At 40.4% G+C, this 26285-nt stretch overlaps 1 protein-coding gene and 1 long non-coding RNA gene across 5 annotated transcripts in view; one reads left to right on the plus strand and one right to left on the minus strand.

Annotated features, from left to right (window-relative positions):
• Window positions 1–334: 334 nt before the first annotated feature.
• On the minus strand, window positions 335–25566 carry LOC309624237. 2 transcript variants are annotated; one of them, XR_014241823.1, is made up of 3 exons: window positions 9334–25566; window positions 7082–8064; window positions 335–6198 (listed from the first exon to the last, which is right to left on the minus strand). It is a non-coding gene; the product is annotated as an uncharacterized lncRNA (long non-coding RNA). The 2 variants fall into 2 exon arrangements; XR_014241824.1 differs by lacking the exon at window positions 9334–25566 and adding an exon at window positions 8173–8288.
• UBE2D2 (ubiquitin conjugating enzyme E2 D2) overlaps window positions 8409–26285 on the plus strand; it is a 59080-nt gene continuing 41203 nt past the window's right edge. The window contains exon 1 of one of the 3 annotated variants that reach the window (XM_082382108.1): window positions 8409–8837. In XM_082382108.1, coding sequence (XP_082238234.1) covers window positions 8814–8837 — 24 coding nt within the window. In that variant the 5' untranslated portion in view covers window positions 8409–8813. The remainder of the gene's footprint in view (window positions 8838–26285) is intronic. The other 2 variants (XM_082382109.1, XM_082382110.1) reach the window with 2 other exon arrangements.

Genomic DNA, 26285 nt, shown 5'->3' on the forward strand with positions numbered 1-26285 from the left:
TTTATTTTATTTATTTATTTTTGGCTGCGTTGGGTCTTCGTTGCTGCGCGCGGGCTTTCTCTAGTTGTGGTGAGCTGGGGCTACTCTGCGTTGCAGTGCACGGGCTTCTCACTGCAGTGGCTTCTCTTATTGCGGAGCATGGGCCCTAGAGCACAGGCTCAGTAGTTGTGGCGCACAGGCTTAGTTGCTCCTCAGCATGTGGGATCTTCCTGGACCAGGGCTCGAACCCATGTCCCCTGCATTGGCAGGCAGATTCTTAACCCCTGCACCACTAGGGAAACCCAGATTTTAAAACTTTAAAAACTTTTTTTTTCTTTTTTTTTTAGAAATTCACATTCTTTTATTTATTTATGACTGTGTTGAGTCTTCGTTTCTGTGCGAGGGCTTTCTCCAGTTGCGGCAAGTGGGGACCACTCCTCATCGCGGTGTGCGGGCCTCTCACCATCGCAGCCTCTCTTGTTGCGGAGCACAAGCTCCAGACGCGCAGGCTCAGCAATTGTGGCTCACGGGCCCAGTTGCTCCGTGGCATGTGGGATCTTCCCAGACCAGGGCTCGAACCCGTGTCCCCTGCATTGGCAGGCAGACTCTCAACCACTGCGCCACCAGGGAAGCCCCTTTTTTTTTCTTTATATAAGAATAATACATGCTCAGTATGAAACATTCAACATTTCAGAAATGTTTGTCTTAGAAAGCAAAAGTCCTTCATAATCCCCTCTCAGAAACCACCAAATACAGATGTTATTCTCTGCATATAGCATGTACATCATCTATATTGTGCACTCTCTATACACTATTGGAAAAACAAATAAGACTGAACTATATATCTTGTTTGCTGCTGAAGCCATTGGCATTTGAATACGGGGTCCTTATCTCATTCCCAGCAGTGAAGCAGCTGGGTCCTTTTAAGCTATAGACTACGAGAACCACCAAGTCCTCAGAAATTGGGGCTTTACTTAGCTGTCTAGGGGCTCTGCCACCTCTTCTGTCTCTTAGTCCTTAGACCCTCCCCTACCTTTCCAGGGCAATGGTATGGGTTGAGCCTGCAGGAAGCCATCCACCCTTTGCTGCTATACTCTCATCCCCACCACAAGGTTCACAGAAAGAGCAGTGGTTGAGGGCTCTGGAAACCAATCTCAGCTTCACAGGGGCTGAGTTTGTAGACTTCTTTCAAGGGAAAAAGGCTGCCTAGGACCAGACTTTTATAATACTGCTTTTCTCAGAAAAAGGATCATTATCATCATAGCTAATATTTATAAGCACTTCCTTCAGGCCAGGAACTTTATACATACTTTAAAAAATTTTTTTTGGCTGTTTTGGGTCTTTGTTGCTGCACACGGGCTTTCTCTAGCTGCGGAGAGCAGGGGCTGCTCTTTGTTGCTGTGCGCAGGCTTCTCATTGTGGTGGCTTCTCTTGTTGCGGAGCACGTGCTCTGGGCATGCGGGCTTCAGTAGTTGTGGAGCAAGGGGTCTAGAACACAGGCTCAGTAGTTGTGGCACATGGGCTTAGTTGCTCTGCGGCCTGTGAGATCTTCCTGGACCAAGGATCGAACCCATGTCCCCTGCACTGGCAGGCGGATTCTTAACCACTGTGCCACCAGGGAAGTCCCTATACATACCTTTTGTTATTTAATCTCATAATTCTATGAAGATGCTACCATTATCTCCATTTTACTGATGAGAAAAACCAAGTTTCAAGAGGTCAAGTAAACTTGCATAAACTTCACACTAGGAGCAAATAGCAGAGTAAGGCTGAAACCCACTGACTGCAAAGCCCTGGTTCTAAACCACTGTGTCACTGGATCACACTACCTCTCAACACCCCTGACCTCAGTAAGGGAAGCAGCACAAGGGCCCATAACCATCTCCTCCTTTCAGACTATTTCACCAGGAGGAAGTCCACATGTGCACAATGATATCTTCTCCAAAGAGAGAGTAGGGACGGTATTTTTCCTTCCTACTAGATTTTGAACCCTTTACACTGGGTTTAGGCTGTGTTCTGTGCATAAATTCTTGGAATACTACAGAGTGTTTTTGTTTGGTTGGTTTTTTAAGGGATCTGCTATCTTACCCAACAACTTGTGAGTATAAAGAAAGTTTTCTTGAGCTGCTCCTAAATTCATTCAACATCTGTCTTTGATATGCCAGGCACTGGGGATTAAAAGTGGAACAAAAGAGACAAGATCTCTGCTCTCCAGAAACTGACGATCTATTGAATGAGACTGTTGTCCAACGATTAAAATAAAGTGTGATCAATCTCTGGGCAGGACTCTAAGAGCACCTAAACTAGTCTGGGTGACTGGTCAGGAAAGCTTCCTGAAAGATGACTTTTAGGCTAAAACCAGTCTGCCAAAAAACATAAGAAAGTGTTATAGGAGGCAAGTGGCAAAGTTAGTGTCATTTCTTCAGTTAGCAATTCTTACGAAGTAGGGCATGGGTATAGCACCAGACCCCAACAATATAATTAATGCTGGTAGGCAGAACACACTCCAAATCATATATAACAAGAGACAGAGACTGTTCAAAAAGAATGTAAAATTGAATACAATTCTTTTGGTAAGCCACTGTTCTGATTTTTGACCATGAAAAAATGAGCTACTTCAAACTCACAAAGCCTAATTTTCCTAGGAAATAGTTTACCTCTGATAGCCTCTAATGGTGGTACTATCTTAAAGAGTCTGGGATGTTTGGGGACATTCTTGTGTTTTAAATCTACACCTTAGAAAGTATCACAGGGAATTCCCTGGCCATCCAGTGGTTAGGACTCAGCATTTTCATTGCCATAGCCTGGGTTCAATCCCTGGCTGGGGAACTAAGATCCCACAAGCGGGGCCCGGCCAAAAAAAAAAAAAAATCACAAAAAGGGATTATACTGATGCAGCTAGAAAATCAATTCCTGGTTTACCTAATACTTCTTATTCAGTTATTCTAATAAGACACAATGAACTCTCCTATAGGGTTGCTGAGATCCAAAAATAGGGAGTTCCCAAATTATTTGCACTGTACTCTTTACTCAGCCCACAGCAATCATCTATTTATATTAATGAGTATACTCCTTATCATTTATTTTATTTTATTTCTTTATAAATTTATTTATTTATTTTTGGCTGCGTTGGGTCTTCATTGCTGCATGCGGGCTTTCTCTAGTTGTGGTGAGCGGGGGCTATTCTTTGTTGTGGTGTGCAGGCTTCTCATTGGGGTGACTTCTCTTGTTGCGGAGCACAGGCTCTAGGCGCGCGGTCTTCAGTAGTTGTGGCACGTGGGCTCAGCAGTTGTGGTTTGTGGGCTCTAGAGTGCAGGCTCAGTAGTTATGGCACACGGGCTTAGTTGCTCCGTGGCATGTGGGATCTTCCCGGACCAGGGCTTGAACCCATGTCCCCTGGATTGGCAGGTGGATTCTTAACCACTGCGCCACCAGGGAAGCCCCTCCTTATCATTTAATCACAGCTGTCAGCTCTGGAAACACCTTTGCTAAGGGAAAGCCTTTAAATACTGTAAAACTTGTAGTATTGGGTTGACAACCAAGAATGTGCAGTGTGCTCACAGTTTCAGTAGGACAATGGAAGGTAAACTGTGGGCTCTAAGATCCATGTAGGGCAAGTGGGAGGACAAATCACCCCAAGGAGAAATCTATTATATAAGAAGATCTAAAAATTCTGCATACTCTTAAATTTTTTAATATTGTTTTATTTTATGTATACATTTGCATATAATAAAATGCTCAGATCTTTAATGTTCTTTTATGTTCAGTTCCATGAGTTTTGACAATTGAATATATGTACCTCTGTAACCGCCACCCAAAACAATATATAGAACATTTCCATTACCCCAGAAAATTTCCTCGATCCCTTTCTTGGCAAATCACCTCCTCAACAAGAGCACTTTTTTGACTTCAAACACCAAAAATCAGTTTGTCTGTTTCTGGACTTCATATAAATAGAATTGTACGGTTCATATTCTTTTGCATCTTTCTTCTTTTGCTTAACATAATCGTTTTGAGATTCATCCATGTTGTTAACTGTGTCAGTAGTTCATCCTTTTTTTGTTATTGTAGAACTCCGTTGTATGACTTGTCATAATTTGTTATCCCAGTCGCCTGTTGATGGACATTTGGGCTGTCTCCACTTTTGGGCTATATACAAATAAGGCTGTTATGAACATTTATGTACAAGTCTTTTTGTGGACATATCTTTTCATTTTTCTTGAGTAAATACTTAAGAGTAGAATTGCTGGGTCATATGGTAGATGTACGTTTAATTTTATAACAAATTACCAAACAGTTCTCCAATCTGGTTGTATCATTTTACACTCTCACCTGCAATGAGAGTGACAATTGCTGTACTTCCTTGTCATCACTTATGGTTGTCAATGTTTTTGATTTTAGCCATTCCAGTGGGTGTGAAATGGTATCTTGTTATGATTTTAACTTGCATCTCCCTGATGACCTATAAATTCCAAAGTATTTGAAAATAACCCTTGGTCAAAGAATGTATCACAGGGGAAATTAGAAACTATTTTAAACTGAAGGAAAATGAAAAACAAAACATAACTAAGTTGTAAGATACAGCAAAAACAGTGTGTTTTAAATGCTATATTACAAAGTGCTTATATTGGGAAAAAAAGGAAAAGTGTAAAATTGGTGATCTAAGCTCTTACTTTAAGAAGCTAGAAAAGAACAAATTATATCCAAAATAAATAGAAAAAAATAATGAATATAAATCAATAAAATAGAAAATGGACAAATGATAGAGAAAATGTAAGGTCAAAAGTTGGTTCTTTGGAAGGATTAATAAAACTGATAAATCCCTGGGACTTCCCTGATGGTCCAGTGGTTAAGACTCCATGTTTCCACTGCAGGGGGCAGGGGTTCGATCCCTGGCAGGGGAATTAAGATCCCCACATGCCACGCCCCCCCCCCCAAAAAAAAAAAAGATTAAATGCCTCAAATAGCATTTAAACAGAATAAAAATGTAAGACTAAAATAGGCATATATTTTTTAAAAATTGATAAATCCCTAGCAAGATTTAGCAAGAAAAAAATAGAGAAAACACAAATAACCAACATCAGGCATACAAAAAGGAACACCATTATATATATATATATTTTTTTTTAATTAAATTAATTAATTAACTTGGCTGCATCGGGTCTTAGTTGCAGCACGCGGGATCTTCATTATGGCATGCGGGATCTTTTGTTGTGGCATGCGGTCTTCTCTCTCATTGTGGCCCCAGGGCATGTGGGATCTTAGTTCTGCAACCAGGGATGGAACCTGCGTCCCCTACATTGGAAGGGAGATTCTTAACCACTGGACCACCAGGGAAGTCCCTGGGGACCCCATTATAGATGCTACATATAGTAGAGGAAAAATAAGATATTATGAGTAACTTTATTCTAATAAATTGGACGACCTAAATGAAATGTACAAATTCCTTGAAAAACACAACTTATCATAATGGACACATACATATGAAAGAAATTAAATTTATTATCAAACTCTTTCTGCAAAGAAAACTCCAGGGTCAGATGGCTTCACTGGTGAATTCTATCAAATATTTATTTAATGAAGAAAAAAAACAATCCTACACAAACTCATTCAGAACATAGAGGAGGAACACTTTCCGATTTATTTTATGAGGCCAGAATAACGTTGATATGAAAAGTTGACAAAGATATTACAAGAAAAGAAAATTATAAACCCTTATCCCTCATGAACATAGATGCAAAAATCTGATCAGTCTTTGATATAGCAATTTCATTCCTAGGAATTTATACCAAAAAGCCCTCTTAGAGTTGTACAAAGATCAACTACAGAATATCCACTATAGCAGTATATTTTTTTCACTATAGCAATATATTTTTTTAAATTTATTAATTTTATTTATTTATTTATGGCTGCATTGGATCTTCATCGCTGCGCCCGGGCTTTCTCTAGTTGCGGCGAGCAGGGGCTGCTCTTCATTGTGGTGCACGGGCTTCTCATTGCGGTGGCTTCTCTTGTTGTGGAGCACAGGCTCTAGGCGTGCGGGCTTCCATAGTTGTGGCACGTGGGCTCAGTAGTTGTGGCTCGTGGGATCTGGAGCGCAGGCTCAGTAGTTGTGGCACACGGGCTTAGTTGCTCTGTGGCACGTGTGATCTTCCCGGCCCAGGGCTCAAACCCGTGTTCCCTGCATTGGCAGGCGGATTCTTCACCACCAGGGAAGCCCTGTAGCAATATTTTTAATGGTAAAAATTGGAAACAACTTACATATCCCCCAAAATGTGACAAGTTAATTAAATATGGTACATTTATATGATTGATTATGTAGCGATTAAAATATAGTAGAAATATGTCTTGACACAGGAAAATTCACCATATGTTGTTTATCTTAAAAGTAAATTACCAAAACTTTCAGGTGCTTTCACCACACACACAAAAAATGAGGCAATAGAGATGTAGTAATCATATCACTATATTTATGTATATCAAATCAACATGCTGTACACCTTAAGTATATAAATTTTTTTAAAAAAAGGTAGATTACCAAATAGTATAATGGCATGACCCTACATTTTCAAAGAAAAATATGTATATATATATAATGGAAAAACACTGAAAGGACATAAGCCAAATGCCAAAAATGGTTAATCATTGGATGATGGGAGTATGGTTGACTTTTATTTCCTTCCTTTTGTTTATCTGTATTTCTTGCAACAAATATATATTACTTTTTAATACAAAAAAGTTATTGCTGAGGAAAATTTTTTTTATTTATTTATTTATTTATTTATTTATTTTTGGCTATGTTGGGTCTTCGTTTGTGTGCGAGGGCTTTCTCTAGTTGTGGCAAGCGGGGGCCACTCTTCATTGCGGTGTGCGGGCCTCTCACTATCGCGGCCTCTCTTGTTGTGGAGCACAAGCTCCAGACGCGCGGGCTCAGTAGTTGTGGCTCACGGGCCTAGTTGCTCCGTGGCATGTGGGATCTTCCCAGACCAGGGCTCGAACCCGTGTCCCCTGCATTGGCAGGCAGATTCTCAACCACTGCGCCACCAGGGAAGCCCAGCTGAAGAAAAATTTTTAAAAATCTGACCAATGGGCATTTTTGTACCTCTCCCATCACAGTTCTCAGGAAGAAAAGATTTAGGACTTTGGACTCTTCCTCTTCACCTTCAACCTAAAACCTATGCATCTTGGGCGACTGGACACAGCTTTTCCCTCCTTTGACTCACTGGGTCCATGGTGGCCCTGCCCTATGGGTCCAGCCTCTACTCAGTAGATGAGGCAGTACAAGTTTTGCTGATGATCTATTGTGTGACTTTTGGCAAGATCCTTTTCTTTAGGGGCTCCAGTTTCTCCTCTGTTAATCGATGATCTTCAAGGTCCCTTCCAGGCAGAGGAAAGAACAGATTTAGAATCAGAAAACCTTGGGGGAGACTTGAGAATGTGGGCATCACCTCCCAGGAAAATATTCCTTACTATTCTTCCGTGTTTCCAGTGTCTCCAGACAGGTAAAAAGCACCTCCCAGCCCAGGCCTTATAAAACCAGTGAGCCTTATATTTCACTGGTCCTGGTGCAGGGCTCGACACAGAGTAGTTGCTCACTGAACTAGCTTTTTGCCTCCATCTTCTAAAAACAACCCCAGAATAGGTTTTCTAAGCTTGCTTTTGATGGTGATTTGAACGCAAGGTTGGTTTTAATTACTGGAGCACTCGTTTTGCAAGTTTTTTTTTTTTTTCCCTGAGGTAAACAGCTACAGTGCTTATTTGTAACAATTTACCAAGCAGAGCACTTCTCCTGACGTGCCAGTGGCTGAGACATTCAAACTGTCTCTCAGCTGGGGCCTTCGTCGGAAACACCATCTCAGGGCTGCCTGCGGCGTGCTTGTACAACCACATTCCCGCAGGTGCCCAGGCTGTTGCCACGCGGCTTCCTGAGAGGGATTTGACGAACCTCTCGACTTAAGGGAAGTCCCAGCTTTGCCACTGTGGAGCCGTGTGACCTTGGACAAGTCCCTTCCTCCTTCAGGAACATTGCAATGGACCTAAGTGCTCTTCTCGGGTCCGTCTATGCTCTGGGGATGGTTGAGTGATCTGAAAAACATTCGCTTTTAACTTTTATTGATCTCAGATGTCACGCGAATGAGGGACCACAGGTAAAGGACTCAAGGGTCGTAGCGAGGGAGCTTCTGCGACCCTCACCACAGGTCTCGCGAGATCTCCTCCTTGCGCTTCGCGGCGTCATCGTCTCGGCGGCCGTGGCGGCGACGGCGACAGCACGTAAGGTACTCACAGGGGCGGCCCGTATCCCTCCGCCGCCGGCGCGGCCCAGCCCTCCCTCCCCGGCCCGCCAATCCCCGCTCTCCCGACCTGCCCCTCGGCCTGGGCCCACCCCGCGCTCCGCCTGCCCCACCCCGGCGGCGCCGCCCGCCCGCGCGTCCATCGGTCCACCTGCAGCAAGCAGTCCCTCCGACCGTCCGACCCAGAGGCGCCGGCCGAGCCCGAGGCCTGGGCTCTTGCTCCCTGGCGGAGGGATCCGCGGCGGCTGAGGAGGCGGCGCTGAGCCTAGAAGGAAGAGGCAGCTACCGCGGTGGCGGCGGCGGCGGCTCGGGCGGCAGCGCATAAAGGGGCCGCCGCCGGGTGATGCGGTGACCCCTGCGGCAGGCTCAGGAGCCGAGTGGGCCACGGCCCCAAGTCCGTCCCGCCGGACCCGCGCTCCGGAACTCCCCATCTTCTCCGGCCGACCCGCGATCACCGAGGCGGCCTCGCGCCCCCTCGCCCCTTCCCCGTCCCTCCCCTCCCCCTGTTCCCGCCCCGGGGGCCGCCTCCACCCGCCTCCCACGATGGCTCTGAAGAGAATCCACAAGGTAAGCGGCCAGAGGTCGGCTGTGGCGGTCGGGCTGCCGGGCGGGTCGGCTGAGCAGGCTGCGGCCTGCACTTCCCGCCGTCGCCTCCGCCGGGCTCGCAGCTTCTTTGGACCCGGCTGCCGGCGATGCCCCGGCCGGGCTGCCTTCACACCCCACTCCCAGTGATGGCGCCCACGGAGGCCCGGGCGCGCTGCCCGCGCTTAGGCCGGAGGTATGTTCGCCGGCTCAGCGTTCCTTCCCGGTCTCCTCTCTAGGCCCCGCGTGGTATGGAGTTCCAGGGCCTCTCCCCGGCCTGGGACTGCTGTGCCAGAGGGCCATTGTCCGGCCGTGCCGGGAGGGGGTGGCTGGGACTGGGGCGTTGGGCGGCCGCATCGACGGAGGTCGAAAAGGCTCTATGCAAAGGCTCTATGAGAGCTCTGTGCTCTCTGCCCATAAACCCCCTACCCCCACCTGCCTAGGCTCCCTCCACAGAACCGCTTGAGCTTGGGGCCCTTACCTCAGGCCGACTGAGGAAGCCTTTTTGTCCGATCCACAAATATTTCTGGAGTTCACTTGCCTCTTAGCGGCCGCACGCTTCGGTCCGCTTAACTCGTCCTGAAACTGTTAAGAGTAAGAAGTTCAGGAGGAAATAAACATGACTTTTATGAGGCAGGAGGGAAGTAGAGGGAGAAGCGCTTTATTCCTTGAGGTTGCCAAATGTAGTCAGAAACTGACACTTCAGTTTGCAAGAATGGATTTAATAGAAAAGCTGTTAAATTGTCAAGGGTAGAGGTAGAAACCTGAACATTGAAAACCACTGGAGAGAATTTCATAAAGTTTCCTTTTACATTCTCTTCGCAAAATGGATTTTAACGCTTAAATTAGGTGATATGTTCAGGGATATCCTTTTAATGTAGAAGGTATTTTGCTAGCTTTTTTCATTAGAAAGGATTTCTTTGCCCTTTAAGATGAAGGGTTATTTATTTGTAGTTGCCTCTACGGAGGTTTTTCTAATATTGCTTCTGGAGTATGGGTTTAGCTTAAAGTTTAGGGTTTTTTTCCTTCCCTCTAATATTGTAACCTCCTATTACCTCTCACTATCTTTTTTTTCTTCTTCTTCTCAGAAGTGGGGAAGCGGCACTGGTGATTTTTGTTTGGTGTTTCACTTGGCTACTTGGAGAGGCTGTATTAAACCTCTAGCCAGTAAGAAGTAGATCCTGGGATTATCCATCCTAAAGGATGGGATAGAAATGCAAGGGGAAGAGAACCAATTTTCACCTTGCCTTAAACTCAGTGAAAATGCAGGTTTGGTCAATTTAAACACCTCAGCTCAGCAGCTTGTCTTCGTTGCATTCTTGATCAAAGACCTTTAATGTGGAATTAATCCCAGTGGTTACTGTAAATTAGGTTAGATCCTCACCAACTTCTTTTGACTTTGATTTCTATCAAATGAAAAAGGGCAGACTTTAGACAGAGTAAGTCTACTAAAATGAAGCAGGTTATTTGTTAAAAGAAGCTTGAACTTTAAGCAAAGATCTCTTAACCATTTAAGGGGCAGGAGCACACTGAGGACAGGTCTTCCAAGTAAATAATACATATGCATTTTTAAGGCTTTAAGGAGTTATGAGATTTTAAAGACTAATTGAGAAGTTATCAATTTGAGGTTATACGTGTAGAAGATTGTGGCCTTAATTTTAAAACCTGAAGAAGAGTGAGTATAATGTGTTACCACTTACAGATCAAGAAATGTAGCCTTTAATCTCTACTCTGGTATGTATGTTATGGAGGTTTTTTCAGAGAAGGAAATAGCACTTAAAACATGCATTTTAATCTTCTAATATCCTTGCCTCCAATAATATGATTTCTTTTGAATACTACATGTTCTCTAGATTTTCTCTAAAAGGTGCCCTTATTAAAATTTTAATAAGGAAAATCAAGTGTAGACAATGATAATTTGAACTTTTAAAACTCAGTATTAACCTTTTTTCACCTGATTTATAACCTAGAGCCATCCTCAAAGTATGGCTCAACTTCTGAGACTGCCAGGGATTAGAAATATAAAATTTATTTTTGGTGTACATACTAGTCATAGTCAATAAGATTGTGAAAACAAAATGGAGATTTTTTTTCCCCTAACTTTTTGTATGACACCAATTTTAAATTGAATGCAGACTTGGGTAAGACCAGTCCTATCTCACCCTCAGCCCTAGTAATGTATCTGCGATGGAATCCCCTAATTGGCTTACATAATTCATCTTGGTCTTGAACCTTCCCAGTTACTATTCTCTGAGAAGATAGTTCTGCTTAGATACCTCTCAACTTCAGATATCATGAACTACTGCATCTGGGTTCTAATAAAATTTTGTTAAGAACAAATACTTTTGACATGTGGCATCTTTAGGAATTCAGTATCTTGTGTTTCATTGACAGAGGGAAATAGTGTTCGGTGAATCTGACAGTCCTTTAAATGCCATGACGTTTTTGGAAAAAGCTTTTGATGGACTTTATTTTGATATATACTTTAAGGTCAACTGACCTATGCTTTAACAGAGTTTGCCAAAGAGGTTTCATTTTGAACATCCATTGTAGTTCTGTGCAGGGATTGGGACTCTTTGGGATTGTTCGTATCTACACCAAATGGCCCCAGCCTGCTACGTTTAGAGGTTTTCTGCTGACATTATCGGTCTTCAGCTTTGATTTTGATGCTTTGAGTGTCTGCCTCTAGCAGCACCACCCCCAGCCCTTTTCCAGTTGGCTGCGTCTCATCTGTTGTGGGCTGGGAAACCAGATCACTGAGCTTATTAAAATTATGTCTAAAATAAGATCCAGTAGGCTCTGAGTGAAGAGGGCTTCATGTGTTCTGTGAACTGTGTGGTCTGACTGATCAGAGACCTTTTTTTACTTGCTTCCTGTTTTTCTTCTTTACCTTTGTTATACAGATGCGGGAAGCTTTTTGTTGCTCTTAGCGTGCCATAATATTGAAATACAAGGTTAATTTCTTTATTTTGAGGAAGAGTAAAAGGCTGAATATCATGATTCTGTGAAGAATTGAAGACAGACCAAAGTTAAGATACTAAAAAGCTCTTAACAATGATAGTGCCTTGTTCATTTTAATGGTGTCGTGCTAGTTATAGTTAACATTTGGAATACATAGCTTTAATGCCAGGACTATCACTTGATTTACTGTATTTCTGTGATTAAAGGTCTTAAGGCCCCTGAAAAGCCCAGTCAGTCAGTTAATTTTCCAATAAAATAAAGATTTCAAACTCTGATGGCTAGGCAGGTAACCAAAGTGAGCAAAGAGAATTGGAGGGAGCTAGAAATTGCATGTGCTATTAGAAGAGGGCAGCTGCTATTCAGCTCCCTCCAAATGTTGCTATTGCCAGGATCTGTGCCCAAAGTTGCCAGATTTTTTTTTTTTTAAGGGAGGCCACAAATCCAGATTTTTGGCAGCCAGTTCAAATTAAAAACAACAACAAAACGAAAAGACACCACCACACTTTTTTGTAGATTGGTAGGCACCAGTTTAATATATGAATTAAAAATAACCGAAGATTGAGGTTCAGCAAGTAACCAGGAGTGTAAGTATTAAATCATTTAAACCATACTTTATCTTTTTAAAAGTGTCAAAGTATTGTTTTATGTAAATGGGTACAATTAAGTATCAGTAGTTTTTTGTAAACTTCTAATTAACTTCTTTGGTGAAGTTTTGTATGGTTATAGTCATAGGAAAAGCCAATTGAGTAGATGCATTGATCCCATGGTAGAAGTTTACATCTTAACTCTTAACTTCATGGTGATCCTGTTTCATGTTATGAATCATCTTTCTGTAGACTACATACTTTCAAAATGTCTAAGATTGCCAGTTACCAAAGGGTGATTTTTAAGGATATGGGAAAGGAGTTGTAACATTGTAACAGTACTAATTTTAATTTAAGATTATTTTAAAATACTGTACTAGAAGTGTGATATCATACATTGCATTAATCTTATCAGAGGTAAGGATTCAGTGAATTCCAGTCAAAATGATGAAACAAATTAGCAAACAGTCTTGAGTATTTGGAACTTCAGTATAATAAATGGTTGACAGAAGATGACTGTTTGAATTAGTTTTATCTTGGAAAGCGGACATCCATTCTTTTATTTATTTATTTATTTATTTACTTACTTATTTACTTATTTGGCTGTGTTGGGTCTTCGTTGCTGTGCACGGGCTTTTCTCTAGTTGCGGCGAGTGGCGTCTGCTCTTCGTTGTGGTGTGTGGTGGCTTCTCTTGTTGCAGAGCACGGGCTCTAGGCGTGCGGGCTTCAGTAGTTGTGGTACATGGGCTTAGTTGCTCCACGACATGTGGGATCTTCCCAGACCAGGGGTCGAATCCGTGTCCCCTGCATTGGCAGGCGGATTCTCAACCACTGCGCCACCAGGGAAGCCCCAGACATACTGTCTTACTCCAAAAGATAAGCTTCTTGAAATCTCAGGGAAGATTTTTTTTTTTCCTTTAGAAAAGGATTCTTTGTTTCACAAAGGTTCATTGAATTGAGAAGCTTTCTTTGGCTCTTCTGGGTTGCTATTTAAATGTAATTTAAACAGCTGTCATTAACTTAATAAATCTAGGGTTTTTTTTTTTTAAAGTCTCCCAGTGTGTATTACTGTACTGCTGACTGACAAGGAGGAAGTTTTGACAAAGTCCAATTCTGGATATTTTAGTCCAGAGAGAGAGGGCTGCTAAAATATCCTAGGCAGTTCCCAGGATAGGAATACCTGACTCATGCCTGATGCTGCCAGCAACCTCTGCAGCCTCATCCCAGAAATGAAGGCGCACACTTGTTTTTTTTCTGTAGAAATAAAAGTTTGGTGGTTAGGTTCCCAGACTAACCTTCAAAATCATGTTAAACTATGACATAGGAAATAAAGTACCATTTGTTCTTTTGTCTGCACAGTCAAGTGAGATTTTAAGTAATAGAACCATAAAATTTTAGCACTGCATCACCTCTCAGAGCTTCTGTCTGAAAACGCCATGTGACTTAGTAGGGCTGGATAAAGAACCTGGGTTTTTTGACTGTGCCCAGTGTCTTTTCTGGCAGGCCCTATACTTGTACCTAGTCGTTAGGTATGTAAATCCAGAGGATGCAATCTTTTTCTTTTGTTTGAACAATTGGATATTTAAACTATGCCCTGGAACCAGAAGATCTTTTTCCTCAACGTCTCTTCTTATTGTTGGAGAGGTGTCTATGAATTCCCTTAAAACTATGTAGATTTTTGGGGGGGAGGGGGTGGGTTTCAATGTTTTAATTCCAAAACGCAGAAAAATAAGAAACTATGCAAATTTTGGATGTTCTGTCCTCCATATATCTTTCATCACAGTCAAATGGGTTTTTTAATCTCTCCAAAAGACTAAGAATCACTGTCCCGTCTCCTTAAACATTCTGTTTTAATCTCAGTAGGTGACCCAATTACCTATTCTGTAGAGGAAATAGAAATCTGTGTGAATTCTTTCAAATTTCCTTTGAGGCCTTTAAAAAGAAAAAGAAAAACCAAACCCCACAGCTACCATCTTTAGAGTACCCACTCTGTATCAGAATGACTGAATCTTCTGAACAACCCTATGAAAATTCTGTTCTCCCCAGGTTAGAAGAGAAAATGGAGATTTGGAGAAGTAAACAAACTTGCCTATGATTATATGGCTATGATCGGAAAAGCCAGGATTCAAGCGCATTCGATCTTGATTACGGAGCCAGCCATTGCTCCAAGTATACCTTAGTCATTGCTCTTCTTCCCTTTTGTCTCTGAAGAAGCTATACTTTACCCATTGCAAGCTAACTTTTACTTTTCATCCTATTCTTTTTGCCAGGTCCTTGCTCTCTAGTAATTGTCCCTGCTCTCCTAGTTCTAATCTCTTCTCTGACTCTCCTAAGCATCCAAACTTATCTAAGACTTTCCTCATCCTAAAAAAAAAAACAAACAAAAAACAAAAAAACTTTTAAACTCCCCTTTCCCCTAGAGCTGATTCCTTTCCTTCCTCCTCTTTATCCCTTCCATCTCTGGCATTTCCAGTGCCAAAATTCTTGACAGAATAGTGTCTATTCACTGTTCTGGGACTGTTCAGTAAGGACACTGATGATTACTTAATTGCCAAATTCAATGGATACCTCAGTTTTGTAACACTTTGTGTGATTATTGCTCACATTATTACTCATTTCCCTTAACTTTTGATAAACTTTCTCCTCCTATCTCGTATCTAGTGTTCTAATAAAGTTAGTATTTCCTAATGTTATTAGAACACTTTTCAAACTAATATTATTTATGGATACAAACAAAAGTTCATGAACTAATGCATACTTGGATTAAAATTGACAGCACAAATGGCTGTCAATTAGGTAAGCTAATTAACATAATCAATATATAATATCACAAGCACAATAATAGGTAAATTACTTAAAAACAAAATATATTAAGATGAAACATTATTCATTGTCATTTTGCTATAAAGTAACAAACACCTAAAGAATAGTATTTTAAGAAAATGAAAGGGATCCTCATCAGGTGCTGCATTAAATGTGTTACTCTTGGGAATTCCCTGGCAGTCCAGTGGTTAGGACTCCACACTTTACTGCTGAGGGCCTGGGTTTGATCTCTGTTTAGGGAACTAAGATCCCACAAGCCCTGCGGCATGGCCAAAAGAAAAAAACAATGTGTTGCTCTGTATTGTTTTCATTATAGTATAATGTGAAAATTTGTTTCAGGCAGGTGCACTGCAACAAAAGAAAGAATTAAAACTGCATGTTTTGCAATATTCATGCAATTAGGCTGCTACCAACATTATTAATTGTCTCATGGACAGACAGATCACCTAATTAAAAAAAAAAAGTATATGCTTTGCTCATGTTTATTTTAAAATAATCTGGTTTCTCGGGCTTAAGAATCAAAGGACTCTGCTTTTCATTTAAAACTTCCATATTCTAGCTATAAGTCCATGGGGAATGTAGAAATATTTAGTATTCAATAAGCTTTGATTAAATAACTTCTCAAATATATATTGAATTATGATAATAAACAGGATAGATCACTGAAGTCAGGTAATACCCATGGTTAAATGCTGTTTATGCATCGGAACACAGATATAATTTGCTTTGTGGTGTGCAAGTTTCTTGAGGCAAATTACTACTTTAAATTCGTGGAAATATGTAGTATTTCTTAAAGACGTATTAAAAGTAGATAAAATTTAGGACAAAAATATTGCCATCTTTATTCCTATAATACATGTTAGTGTCTCATGAGAAATATTAGTATCATTGAAACAGTTCTAATTGATCTTTCTCAGAATTATTTTCCTTTAGTCTTTGTGCTTTTCCTTATGCCTTCTCAACCCACCCCCTCCTCCTGAATTCTTTCTTCATCCTTGGAAATCCAACAGACCGCTTCTCTGTGAAACATGCCCCAGGCATGCAGGCAGTAGGGTTCTGCTGTAGAACTGTTTCTTAGTATGTAGACATGATTGATTATTACCCCCTCTAGACTGAGCTCTTCTGGGCAAAGTCCCTGTCTTACTCATTATATTCCCAGTACCTGATGCATAGTAGGCATTCAGTTTTTGCCAGCAACATTTAATGAATGTCAACAGCAAGTGATATGGTGGAAAAAAATAGTAGGATTTTGGAGCAACATGCCTACTGAGTCATGTTCTAACCCTGTGGCCTTAGGCAAGTTACTTCACTGATTTTTTTTTGGCCTCAGCTTCCTTGCCTATAGAATGAGGATAGTGTCACATACCCTGCAAGCCTGTGGGGGATGAATAGAAAGAAAATATGGACCACATAAAAGATAGTTTTTTTTTTTTTTAATTTTTTTATTTTTATTTATTTATTTATGGCTGTGTTGGGTCTTCGTTTCTGTGCGAGGGCTTTCTCTAGCTGCGGCAAGCGGGGGCCACTCTTCATCGCGATGCGCGTGCCTCTCACTATTGCGGCCTCTCTTGTTGCGAAGCACAGGCTCAGACGCGCAGGCTCAGTAATTGTGGCTCACGGGCCTAGTTGCTCCGCGGCATGTGGGATCTTCCCAGACCAGGGCTCGAACCCGTGTCCCCTGCATTGGCAGGCAGATTCTCAACCACTGCACCACCAGGGAAGCCCTAAAAGATAGTTTTTAATATTAATTACCACTGGCTTAACTGCCCAGTAATGTTGACCCATGAAATTGGTAGAATCTTGAAATCTTAGGTGTCAGTGTTAAGTGTTTAGCATTTCACTTCATTGGTACCCCAACCAAAAAAGAAAAGGGAAAAAAATATACCCTGATGTTGTAAAGTGATGTTTTATATTTCTAAATGGAAAAAGGGACTGAGTTCCAAATATTTTCTTCAACAAAGTTCTAACTATTGTTATCTTAATACGTTTCCAATAAATGTGATATATTTGTAAGCCTAGACGTGAAAACAATTCTCTTAGCATAATCTTGTAATAGAAGTATCTGCCGCTGTCCTTTGAGCATGTCCCCGCACCACTTGTAGAACATCAGTGCCTCTATAAGTGATAGCACTCCTTTGCCAACTCTTTAAGGGCGTATAGCAGATAAAACATTTGAAATCAAAGCTGAATTTTACAGAAGCTGCAGTGGTAACAGTTTAGAAATAGGTTTCTTAAAATAATAGTATGCTAATGGGAGTGAGTGATTTTCTTTAGATTAAATGTCCTCATTTATACCATCTATATTAGTTTCGTAAGGCTGCTGTAATAAATTACAAAAAACTGAGTGGCTTAAAACAACAGAAATCTATTCTCTCACAGTTTTGGAGGCCAAATGTCCAAAATCAGCATACCTGCAGGGCACACTCCCTCTGGAAGCTCTGTGGGAGGATCCTTCCTTGCCTCTTCCAGCTTCTGGTGACTGTAAGCATTCCTTGGTTTGTGGCCGCATCACTTCAGTCTCTGCCTTCATCTTCACCCTACCTTCTCTGTGTGTGGTCTTCTCTTTTATCTCTTATAAGTACACTTGATCTTACACTTAGGGCCCACCCACGTAATCCAAGATGATCTTATCTCAAGATCCTTAATTTAATTATGTTTACAAAGACCCTTTTTCCAAATAAGGGAACATTTATAGGTCCAAGGAATTAAGATGTGCCACATACCATTTTAGGGACCATCCAATGCAGTATACCGTCTAATCCACAAATTCTAATAAAGTGACTGCTGTAATTACGTTTGGGCTTTTCTGATTTTGTTTTTATCTTTCTGAAATTTTGAAACAATCTCAAACCTACAGGGAAGTTGCAAATACAATACCTAGAACATCTTTTTCTTTAACCATTTCAGAATAAGGTGCCAACATGATGACTCATCAACCCCAAATACTTTAATGTGTATTTCTTACAAAATGGACATTCTGCTACATAATCACAGTATAACCATCAAAATTAGGAAATTTCCGTTGAGATACTACTGCTATCTAATCGTCAGACCCCATTTAAGTTTTGCCAGTTGTTCCAATAATGTCCTTTATAGGAAAGAATCCAGTCCATAGTTACTTGTTGCATTTAGTTATCTATCTCTAGTTTTCTTTAATTCCTTAGTCTTTCCTTTGCTTCATGACCTCAGCACTTTTTTAAAATTAAAGTATAGTTGCTTTATGACCTTGACACTTTTAAAGATAAGGGTCCAGTTATTTTGCAGAATGTCTCTCAGTTTGTGTTTTTCTGATATTTCCTTGTGATTAGATTTAGGTCATGCATCTTTGGTAGGAATGTCACAGAAGCAATGCTGTGTCTCTCTCTACATCCTATCAAGTGGTACATGATTTTGGTTGGGTTCTTTTCATTCCATCCTGTCAGGTGGTATACAATTTCAGTTTGACCCATTACTGAGAATTTTCACTTCCATCACTTGATTAAAGTGATGTCTACCAGGTTTCATACTGTAAAGTTACTCTTTTTCCTTTTATAATGAGTAAATAATTTGTCTGGAGATGCTTTGAATATATGTACTTCTTCTGTTTTTACTCGTTATCTATTGCTGCATAAGAAAATACCCTAAAACTTAGCTGCTTAGAACAATAAACATTTATTATCACATAGATTCTGAAGATTGGGAATCTAAGAATGTCTTAAAGCTGGGTGGTTCTGGCTCAGGGTCTTTTTTGAGGTTGCAGCCAAGCCGTTGCCGAGGGTTGCAGTACTCTGAAGGCTAGAGGATCTCCTTCCAAGCTCACTCCGTGGTTGTTGGCAGATCTCAGTTCCTTGTGGGTTGCTGGACTTACAGACTCATTTCCTCCCCACGTGGGTTTCTCCCACTCAGAGCTGCCTGAGTGTGCTTAAGACATAGCAGCTGGGTTCCCTCAGAGTGATCTAAGAGAGATAGAGCATCCAAGTGAAAGCCTGTAGTATCTTTTATAACCTAATCTCAGAATCGACAGGCGTACCATCACTTCTGCCATGTTCTGTTGGCCTCACAGATTACCCCTGGTACAGTGTGGGAGGGAAGACTGCACAAGGGTGTGAATACTAGGAGTTCAGGATCGTTGGGAGCCAACCTGGAGTCTGGGTGCCACACTGTTACTCAAAAATTTTAACTTACTCATTTTAAAGTTTATTTGTATGGACTCATGATTTCCTATTTTATTCATGTGGGTTATAATAATTTATTATCATTTACTTTAATCCTCAAATTGTCCCCAATTTGCTTTTTTCCCCATCATTTGAAAACTTCTTTAAGTTCTGGCACAAAAAGATGTTTCCTGCATTTTCTTCTACTTTCCCTGCTCTAGCTCTGTAATCATCTATTTTTCCAAGGATCCCTTGGTCTTTTTAGTGGTGAATGGTATTTAGAAACCAAGATCTGGATGCTAGGTATGCTCATTGCTTTTGGAATCTCACTGTTTCCAGACTTTCTCAGTGTAATCAGTGGATGTAGCTAGGGGAATATGTGTATGTATAGATTTACTTTTCTCTCTATATGTCAAAAACCATGAGTTCACACCGGTCCCTCTAATTCCAGTCCAGTACCAAAGGGTTCACCCCGTATTTTTTCCTTTCAATATTGGTATTCCTTTTCTTACAGTGAAAAACCTGGCTTCTGTTAATGTATTTACTCATTTGATCAATTCCCCTGTGTATAATCAACTTCCCATTGCTGTGGCCCACCTGCATAGATACGATTCTTTGTCCCCCTCTCTCCTAGGGGTGCCCTTCTTAACTCTGTCCTATCTTGGACATCCTGCACTGGGTCATGCCCATTCCCCTGTGGATAGCCTCACTATTTTTAAAAAACAAATTAAAATATAGGACTTGTTTGACATAAATATTTAGATTAAAAACTGTTTAAAATAATAATGCTAGTTGTTACTTAAAACACATATGGAAAAATCAATCTAGTGATTGTGACCACATAGCACTTTTCCCAGTTAGGGAATATGGCATTTTCTATAGCCCATTTTTGGAAAAAACTAAAACCATAATTTTAGTTTAGTGTTATTATTATGAGACAATTTTGATAATTCTAGTAACCTGTATAAACTAGTCTCCATTCTTAGAAATAGTTGGAAAGAACCATAATTTAAAGTCCCGAAACTTAATCTTTTATTATGAAGTATTTTTATGTCTACAGAAAGTTTTAGATACTGATGTGACCAACACCTAGGTACTTACTATCCAGTTTAAGATTCAGACCTACCTAATTTAGCTTCAGTGTTAAAGTTTAGTCAGGAGCCATGGCTTCTCTTGGTAATTTATGAGCTTGGGATCTTTGCATATATTTAGAAATATTCATGTTTTGATAAGGGTACATTTTTATAAGTAATGGGGAATTACTTGTGAAATCTCCCCTACTTTACCTATTGCATCAAGGCAATACTATATCATCACTGAGTTTAGTAGTAGGCTAGATTCCTGTCCATTGAAAGGTTATTTATACTTTAAGCATTGTGTTTCACTTTTATTGACTAGAAATAATAAAATCCACTTTGAAGTAATTGAGCTTACCAGGAGTATATCATACATGCTTGTGAGCTCTTTTTAAAATTGTGGATTGCCATGATATTTATATCCATTTCAAGGTTGACTTGAAATCATTTCCCACATATTTAAAACACTGATTAAATTGGTTTAAAACAGAAATTTGAATTCCTTTCAAAGAGAAATAGTTATACCATTTATTTTTATCACTACAGGGCAAATCTCTAATGAATAAAAATTTGTTTAACTTACAGTGACAATCGCAAAACATGCTTATGCAGTGTTTTTTTTCAGTATATGTAAGTCTTATTTCAGTTCCTCTATTGTTGAACCTATAACTTGATATGAAAATTAAATTGTATGAGGTCACATGCAACATTAATACAAGGTTAAGAAGATTGTTCAGACTTTGAGGAACAACTTGAAGGTAACAATGTATTGTCATTTGGATCATGAACATGACTTGATCTAATCTGGGAGTGTGAGGTAGGACCACCAGTGTGGCACTCCTTTTACTTTTATAGTAAGTATTTTCATTGTCTTCTGGCTTCCAGTATTGCTGTTAAGTCCAAAACTATTCTGATTCCTGATCCTATATATGTGACCACCTTCCTTTCTGGAAGCTTATAGATTTTCTTTGTCCCCATTGTTGTGAAATTTCATGATGTTTGGTGGTGTAGGTCAGTTTTCACTTATTTTGCTCAACATTCAGTTGGTCTTTTTGAGTCTTTTTTTTTTTTAATATTTATTTATTTATTTATTGGCTGCGTCGGGTCTTAGTTGCAGCACGCGGGATCTTTCATTGCGGCACACGGGTTCTTTGTTGCAGCGCGTGGGCTTCTCTCTAGTAGTGGCATGCAGGCTCATTAGTTGTGGCACGTGGGCTCTCTAGTTGCAGCACGCAGACTCCAGAGCGCGCAGGCTTTGTAGTTGCAGCACATGGGCTCTCTAGTTGTGGCGTGCCAGCTCCAGAGCGCGTCGGCTCTGTAGTTGTGGAACGTGGGCTCTCTAGTTGTGGCGTGCAGGCTCAGTAGTTGCGGTGCACAGGCTTAGTTGCCCCTCGGCACGTGGGATCTTAGTTCCCTGACCAGGAATTGAACTGGCGTCCCCTGCATTGCAAGACCGATTCTTAACCACTGGACCACCAGGGAAGTCCCTGAGTCTATCTATATGGATTTGCTTATTCTGGACATTTCATATAAATAGAATCATACAATATGTGACCTTTTGTGTCTGGCTTCTTTCATTTAAGCATAGAGTTTTCAAGGTTTAGCCAAGTTGTATGTATCAGTAGTTAATTCCTTTTTATGGCTGAATAATATTCCATTGTATGAATTTACCACACTTTCTTTTTCCATTCATCAGTTGATGGACATTTGGGTTGTTTTCATTTTTTAACTATTAAGAATGATACTGCTATGAACATTTATTTTAAAATTTTTGTGTGAACATGTTTTCATTCCTCTTGGATATATACCCCAGAGTGGAATTGCTGGATCATATGGTAAATTTATTTTTAATATTTTTAATTGTTTCCTTCTAAGAATTTTATAGTTTTAACTCTTACATTTAGGTCTTTGATCTATTTTTTCCAATTTTTTAATTGTTGTGAGATACATATAAGATTTACCATTTTCACCATTTTTAAATATACAGTTCATTGGTATTAAGTATATTTGTATTGTTGTACAACCGTTACTACTCCATCTCCAGAACTCTTTGTTTTTCAAAACTGAAAGTCTGTACCCATTAAACAGTGACTCCTCATTTCTCCCTAGCCTTTAAGCACCCACCATTGTACTTTCTCTCTCTCTGATTTTGACTGGGTTCCTCATAGAAGTGGAATCATACAGTATTTCTCTTTTTGTGACTGATTTATTTCACTTAGCACAGTGTCCTCAGGGTTCATCTATGTTGTCAGAGTTTCCTTCCTTTTTGAAGGCTATTTACTATTCCATTGTATATATATACCATATTTGCCTATCCATTCATCTGCTGTTGGACACTTGGGTTGTTTACACATTTTAGCTATTCTGAATAATTCTGCAGTCAGCATTGGTGTATCTTTTCAAGACCCTGATTTCAGTTATTTTGGGTATATACCTAGAAGTGGAATTGCTGGATCATATGGTAATTTTATTTATTTATTTATTTTTTATTTATTTAATTAATTTATTTATTGGCTGCGTTGGGTCTTTGTTGCTGCCTGTGGGCTTCTTCTCTCTAGTTGCCATGAGTGGGGGCTACTCTTCATTGCGGTGCACGGGCTTCTCATTGCGGTGGCTTCTCTTGTTGCAGAGCACCAGCTCTAGGCACGTGGGCTCAGTAGTTGTGGCACGTGGGCTCTAGAGTGCGCGGGCTTCAGTGGTTGTGGCTCGTGGGCTCTAGAACGCAGGCTCAGTAGTTGTGGCGCACGGGCTTAGCTGCTCTGCGGCATGTGGGATCTTCCCAGACCAGGGCTTGAATCCATGTCCCCTGCATTGGCAGGTGGATTCTTAACTGCTGCGCAACCAGGGAAGTCCCCGGTAGTTTTATTTTTAGTTTTTGAGCAGCTACCATATTGTTTTCCACAGTGGCTACACCATTTTACATTCCCCCTCCCCCACCACCGTGACGCATAAGGGTTCCAACTTCTCCACATCTTCACCAACATTTACTATTTTCTGTTTTTGTTTTTGGTTTGTTGGTTGGTTGGTTGGTTGTTTTTTTTAATAGTAACCATCCTGATGGAATGAGATAGTGGCCTTTGATCCATTTTTAAGTTAATTTTGTATATAGTGTAAGGTAGAAGTCTAAGTTCATCTTTTTCATGTGAGTATCCAGTTGTCCTCGCACCATTTGTTGAAAAGACTGTTCTTTCCCACACTGAATTGTTTTGGCAACTGTGTCAAAAACCAGTTGGCCATAGATGTATGGGTTTATTTCTGGACTCTCAATTCTGTTCCATTGACCTATGTCTGTTCTTACGCCAGTACCATACTGTCTTGAATACTGTCGCTTTGTGTTGTTTTGAAATCAGAAAGTGTGAATCCTCCAACTTTGTTCTTTTCCAGGATTGTTTTGGTTTTTTGGATCCCTTGCATTCCCATATGAATTTTAGGTTCTGCTTGTTGTTTCTTTTTTTAAGAAAAAGGCATTTGGAATTTTGATGGAGATTTCGTGGGATCTGTAGATAAATTTGGGGAGTGTCTGTACTAGTCTTCCTATATTTTCTTTTCTTTTATCCACTTTTTGAAAGACTGTCTCATTCTCAGAATGTTTGCTTACTTGTTTGTTTTAAGGATTCTGCTCTTGTTTCATAGAAGTAGTAGCTTTTCTTAGCTTTAAGCATATCCATGATAGTTTTTCTTTTGTTTTGACTTTTTCTTCTTCCTTCATGGTCTTTGTCTTCTCCTGCTTCTTTTTTTCTTCACATTATTTTGGTCTTTATCTTTCATGTTGAAGATGAATCATGTTGAAGATGGCCAGTATCCTTCATTGTCAGTTGTTTATCCTTATTTTAGAGTAAAACACTGATTAAAGGGTCTGAGCATGTAGGGGTGAGGTTTGGCAACTCTGGGACTTAATTTATGGTTTGCTGGCAGGGCTGTTTCTCCAGATGAACCACTGGTGTCCGTGAATTGTATAGATCTTTATCTTGTGCTGGTCAGTTTTTCTCGAGAAGAATCTTTTAATCTCCTGCCTGGAAGGTACAGGCAAAGCTTCCAGTGTTCTCAGGACCGTTTGGAACAAAGTGTGTGTGTAAACATTCGCTTAACCTTCCTGATTTCCATACGTCATCCATGCCATTGACTGTGCTTAGTGTCCCTCAGTCCTGAGAACTTATGTTGTATCCTTTCTGGAGAACAGACCTCTGGTTTGCGTGGATGCGAAGGACATTCACTGGTGGAATCAAGGAAGTGATCTAGATATCACTTTTAGTTTTAAGTTTTAAAGTTTTATTTTTATTAGTTTTAAGATTTGTACCCATAAACAACATATAATACTGTTTTGGATGTTGTCAAAATTTACATAGACGTCTTAGAAATGTATACATTTTAAATAACATGCATTTTCAATGAATACAAATATGCCAACAATATATTTTAAAATTGATTCCCCCTATAATAGACATTTGTTTCCAAGTTTTTGCTACTACAGATACCAAAGCATCAATATCCCCATACAAATCTCTTGGTGCACATAGGTGAGAGTTTCTCTTAATAGTCAGTAGAATGGTTTGGTTATAGAGTCTGAGGCTTTTTATTTTTGTAAGGTAATGCCAAATTGTGTGGCAAAGTTTTTAGACACCCAACTATAGGATATGAGAGTTTTTAATTACCTTTTTTTCTTTAAAATTTTTCATTGTTATAAATATAACACACTATATAAAAGTACACAAAACAGATGTCTGATAAACTTCAGTGAAATTTTCAAACATATCCAGACATTGAGTATTCTATAACATATCACCATGTGACCCATCACCCATCATTTTGTGTTTATTCTTTTTTTTTTTTAATTAATTATTTATTTATTTATTTATTTTATTTTTGTCTGTGTTGGGTCTTCGTTTCTGTGCAAGGGCTTTCTCTATTTGTGGCAAGCGGGGGCCACACTTCATCGCGGTGCGCGGGGCCTCTCACTATCGCGGCCTCTTGTCGCGGAGCACAGGCTCCAGACGCGCAGGCTCAGTAATTGTGGCTCACGGGCCTAGTTGCTCCGCGGCATGTGGGATCTTCCCAGACCAGGGCTCGAACCCGTGTCCCCTGCATTGGCAGGCAGATTCTCAACCACTGCGCCACCAGGGAAGCCCTGTGTTTATTCTTGATTACCTCTTCCACCCTTACTGGATTATTTTAAACCCAATCCCAAATGTCATATCATTTTATCTGTAAATAATTCAGAATGTATTACTGAGAGATAATGCAGTGGTTCTCAATGGGGGTGGTTTTGCCCACCAGGTGATGTTTGGCCTTGTAAACATTGTTAATTGTCACAGCTGGGAGGCTACTGGCTGCTACTGGCATCTAATAGATAGAGGCCAGGGAGCTACTGAACATCCTACGATGCAAAGGACAGCCCCCCACAGCAAAGAATTATCCTACCCCAAATGTCAGTCGTTTCCCAGATTGAGAAACCCTGAGATAAGGAAGTCTGAGGTACTTTCAATGGTTCTTCTGGAACACATGCTACTGTATTACACCAAAATTTATATTTCTAGGAATTGTAACTCTGAAAGAACAAGCACTTGAAAAGTCATAAAATGCAAAACCCCTGTGGATCTTACTATCTTTATGTAGCTGATAAAAGTATCAGACATTTACATATGTTTTATTTTTATTATTTTTTAAATTTTATTTTATTTATTTATTTTTGGCTGTGTTGGGTCTTTGTAGCTGTGCGTGGGCTTCCTCTAGTTGTGGTGAGTGGGGGCTACTCTTCGTTGCCGTGCGCAGGCTTCTCATTGCAGTGGCCTCTCTTGTTGTGGAGCACGGGCTCTAGGCGCATGGGCTTCAGTAGTTGTGGCACGTGGGCTCAGTAGT

This window comes from Balaenoptera borealis (assembly GCF_965194805.1).
Source record: "Balaenoptera borealis genome assembly, chromosome: 2".
Classification (NCBI taxonomy): Eukaryota; Metazoa; Chordata; class Mammalia; order Artiodactyla; family Balaenopteridae; genus Balaenoptera; species Balaenoptera borealis.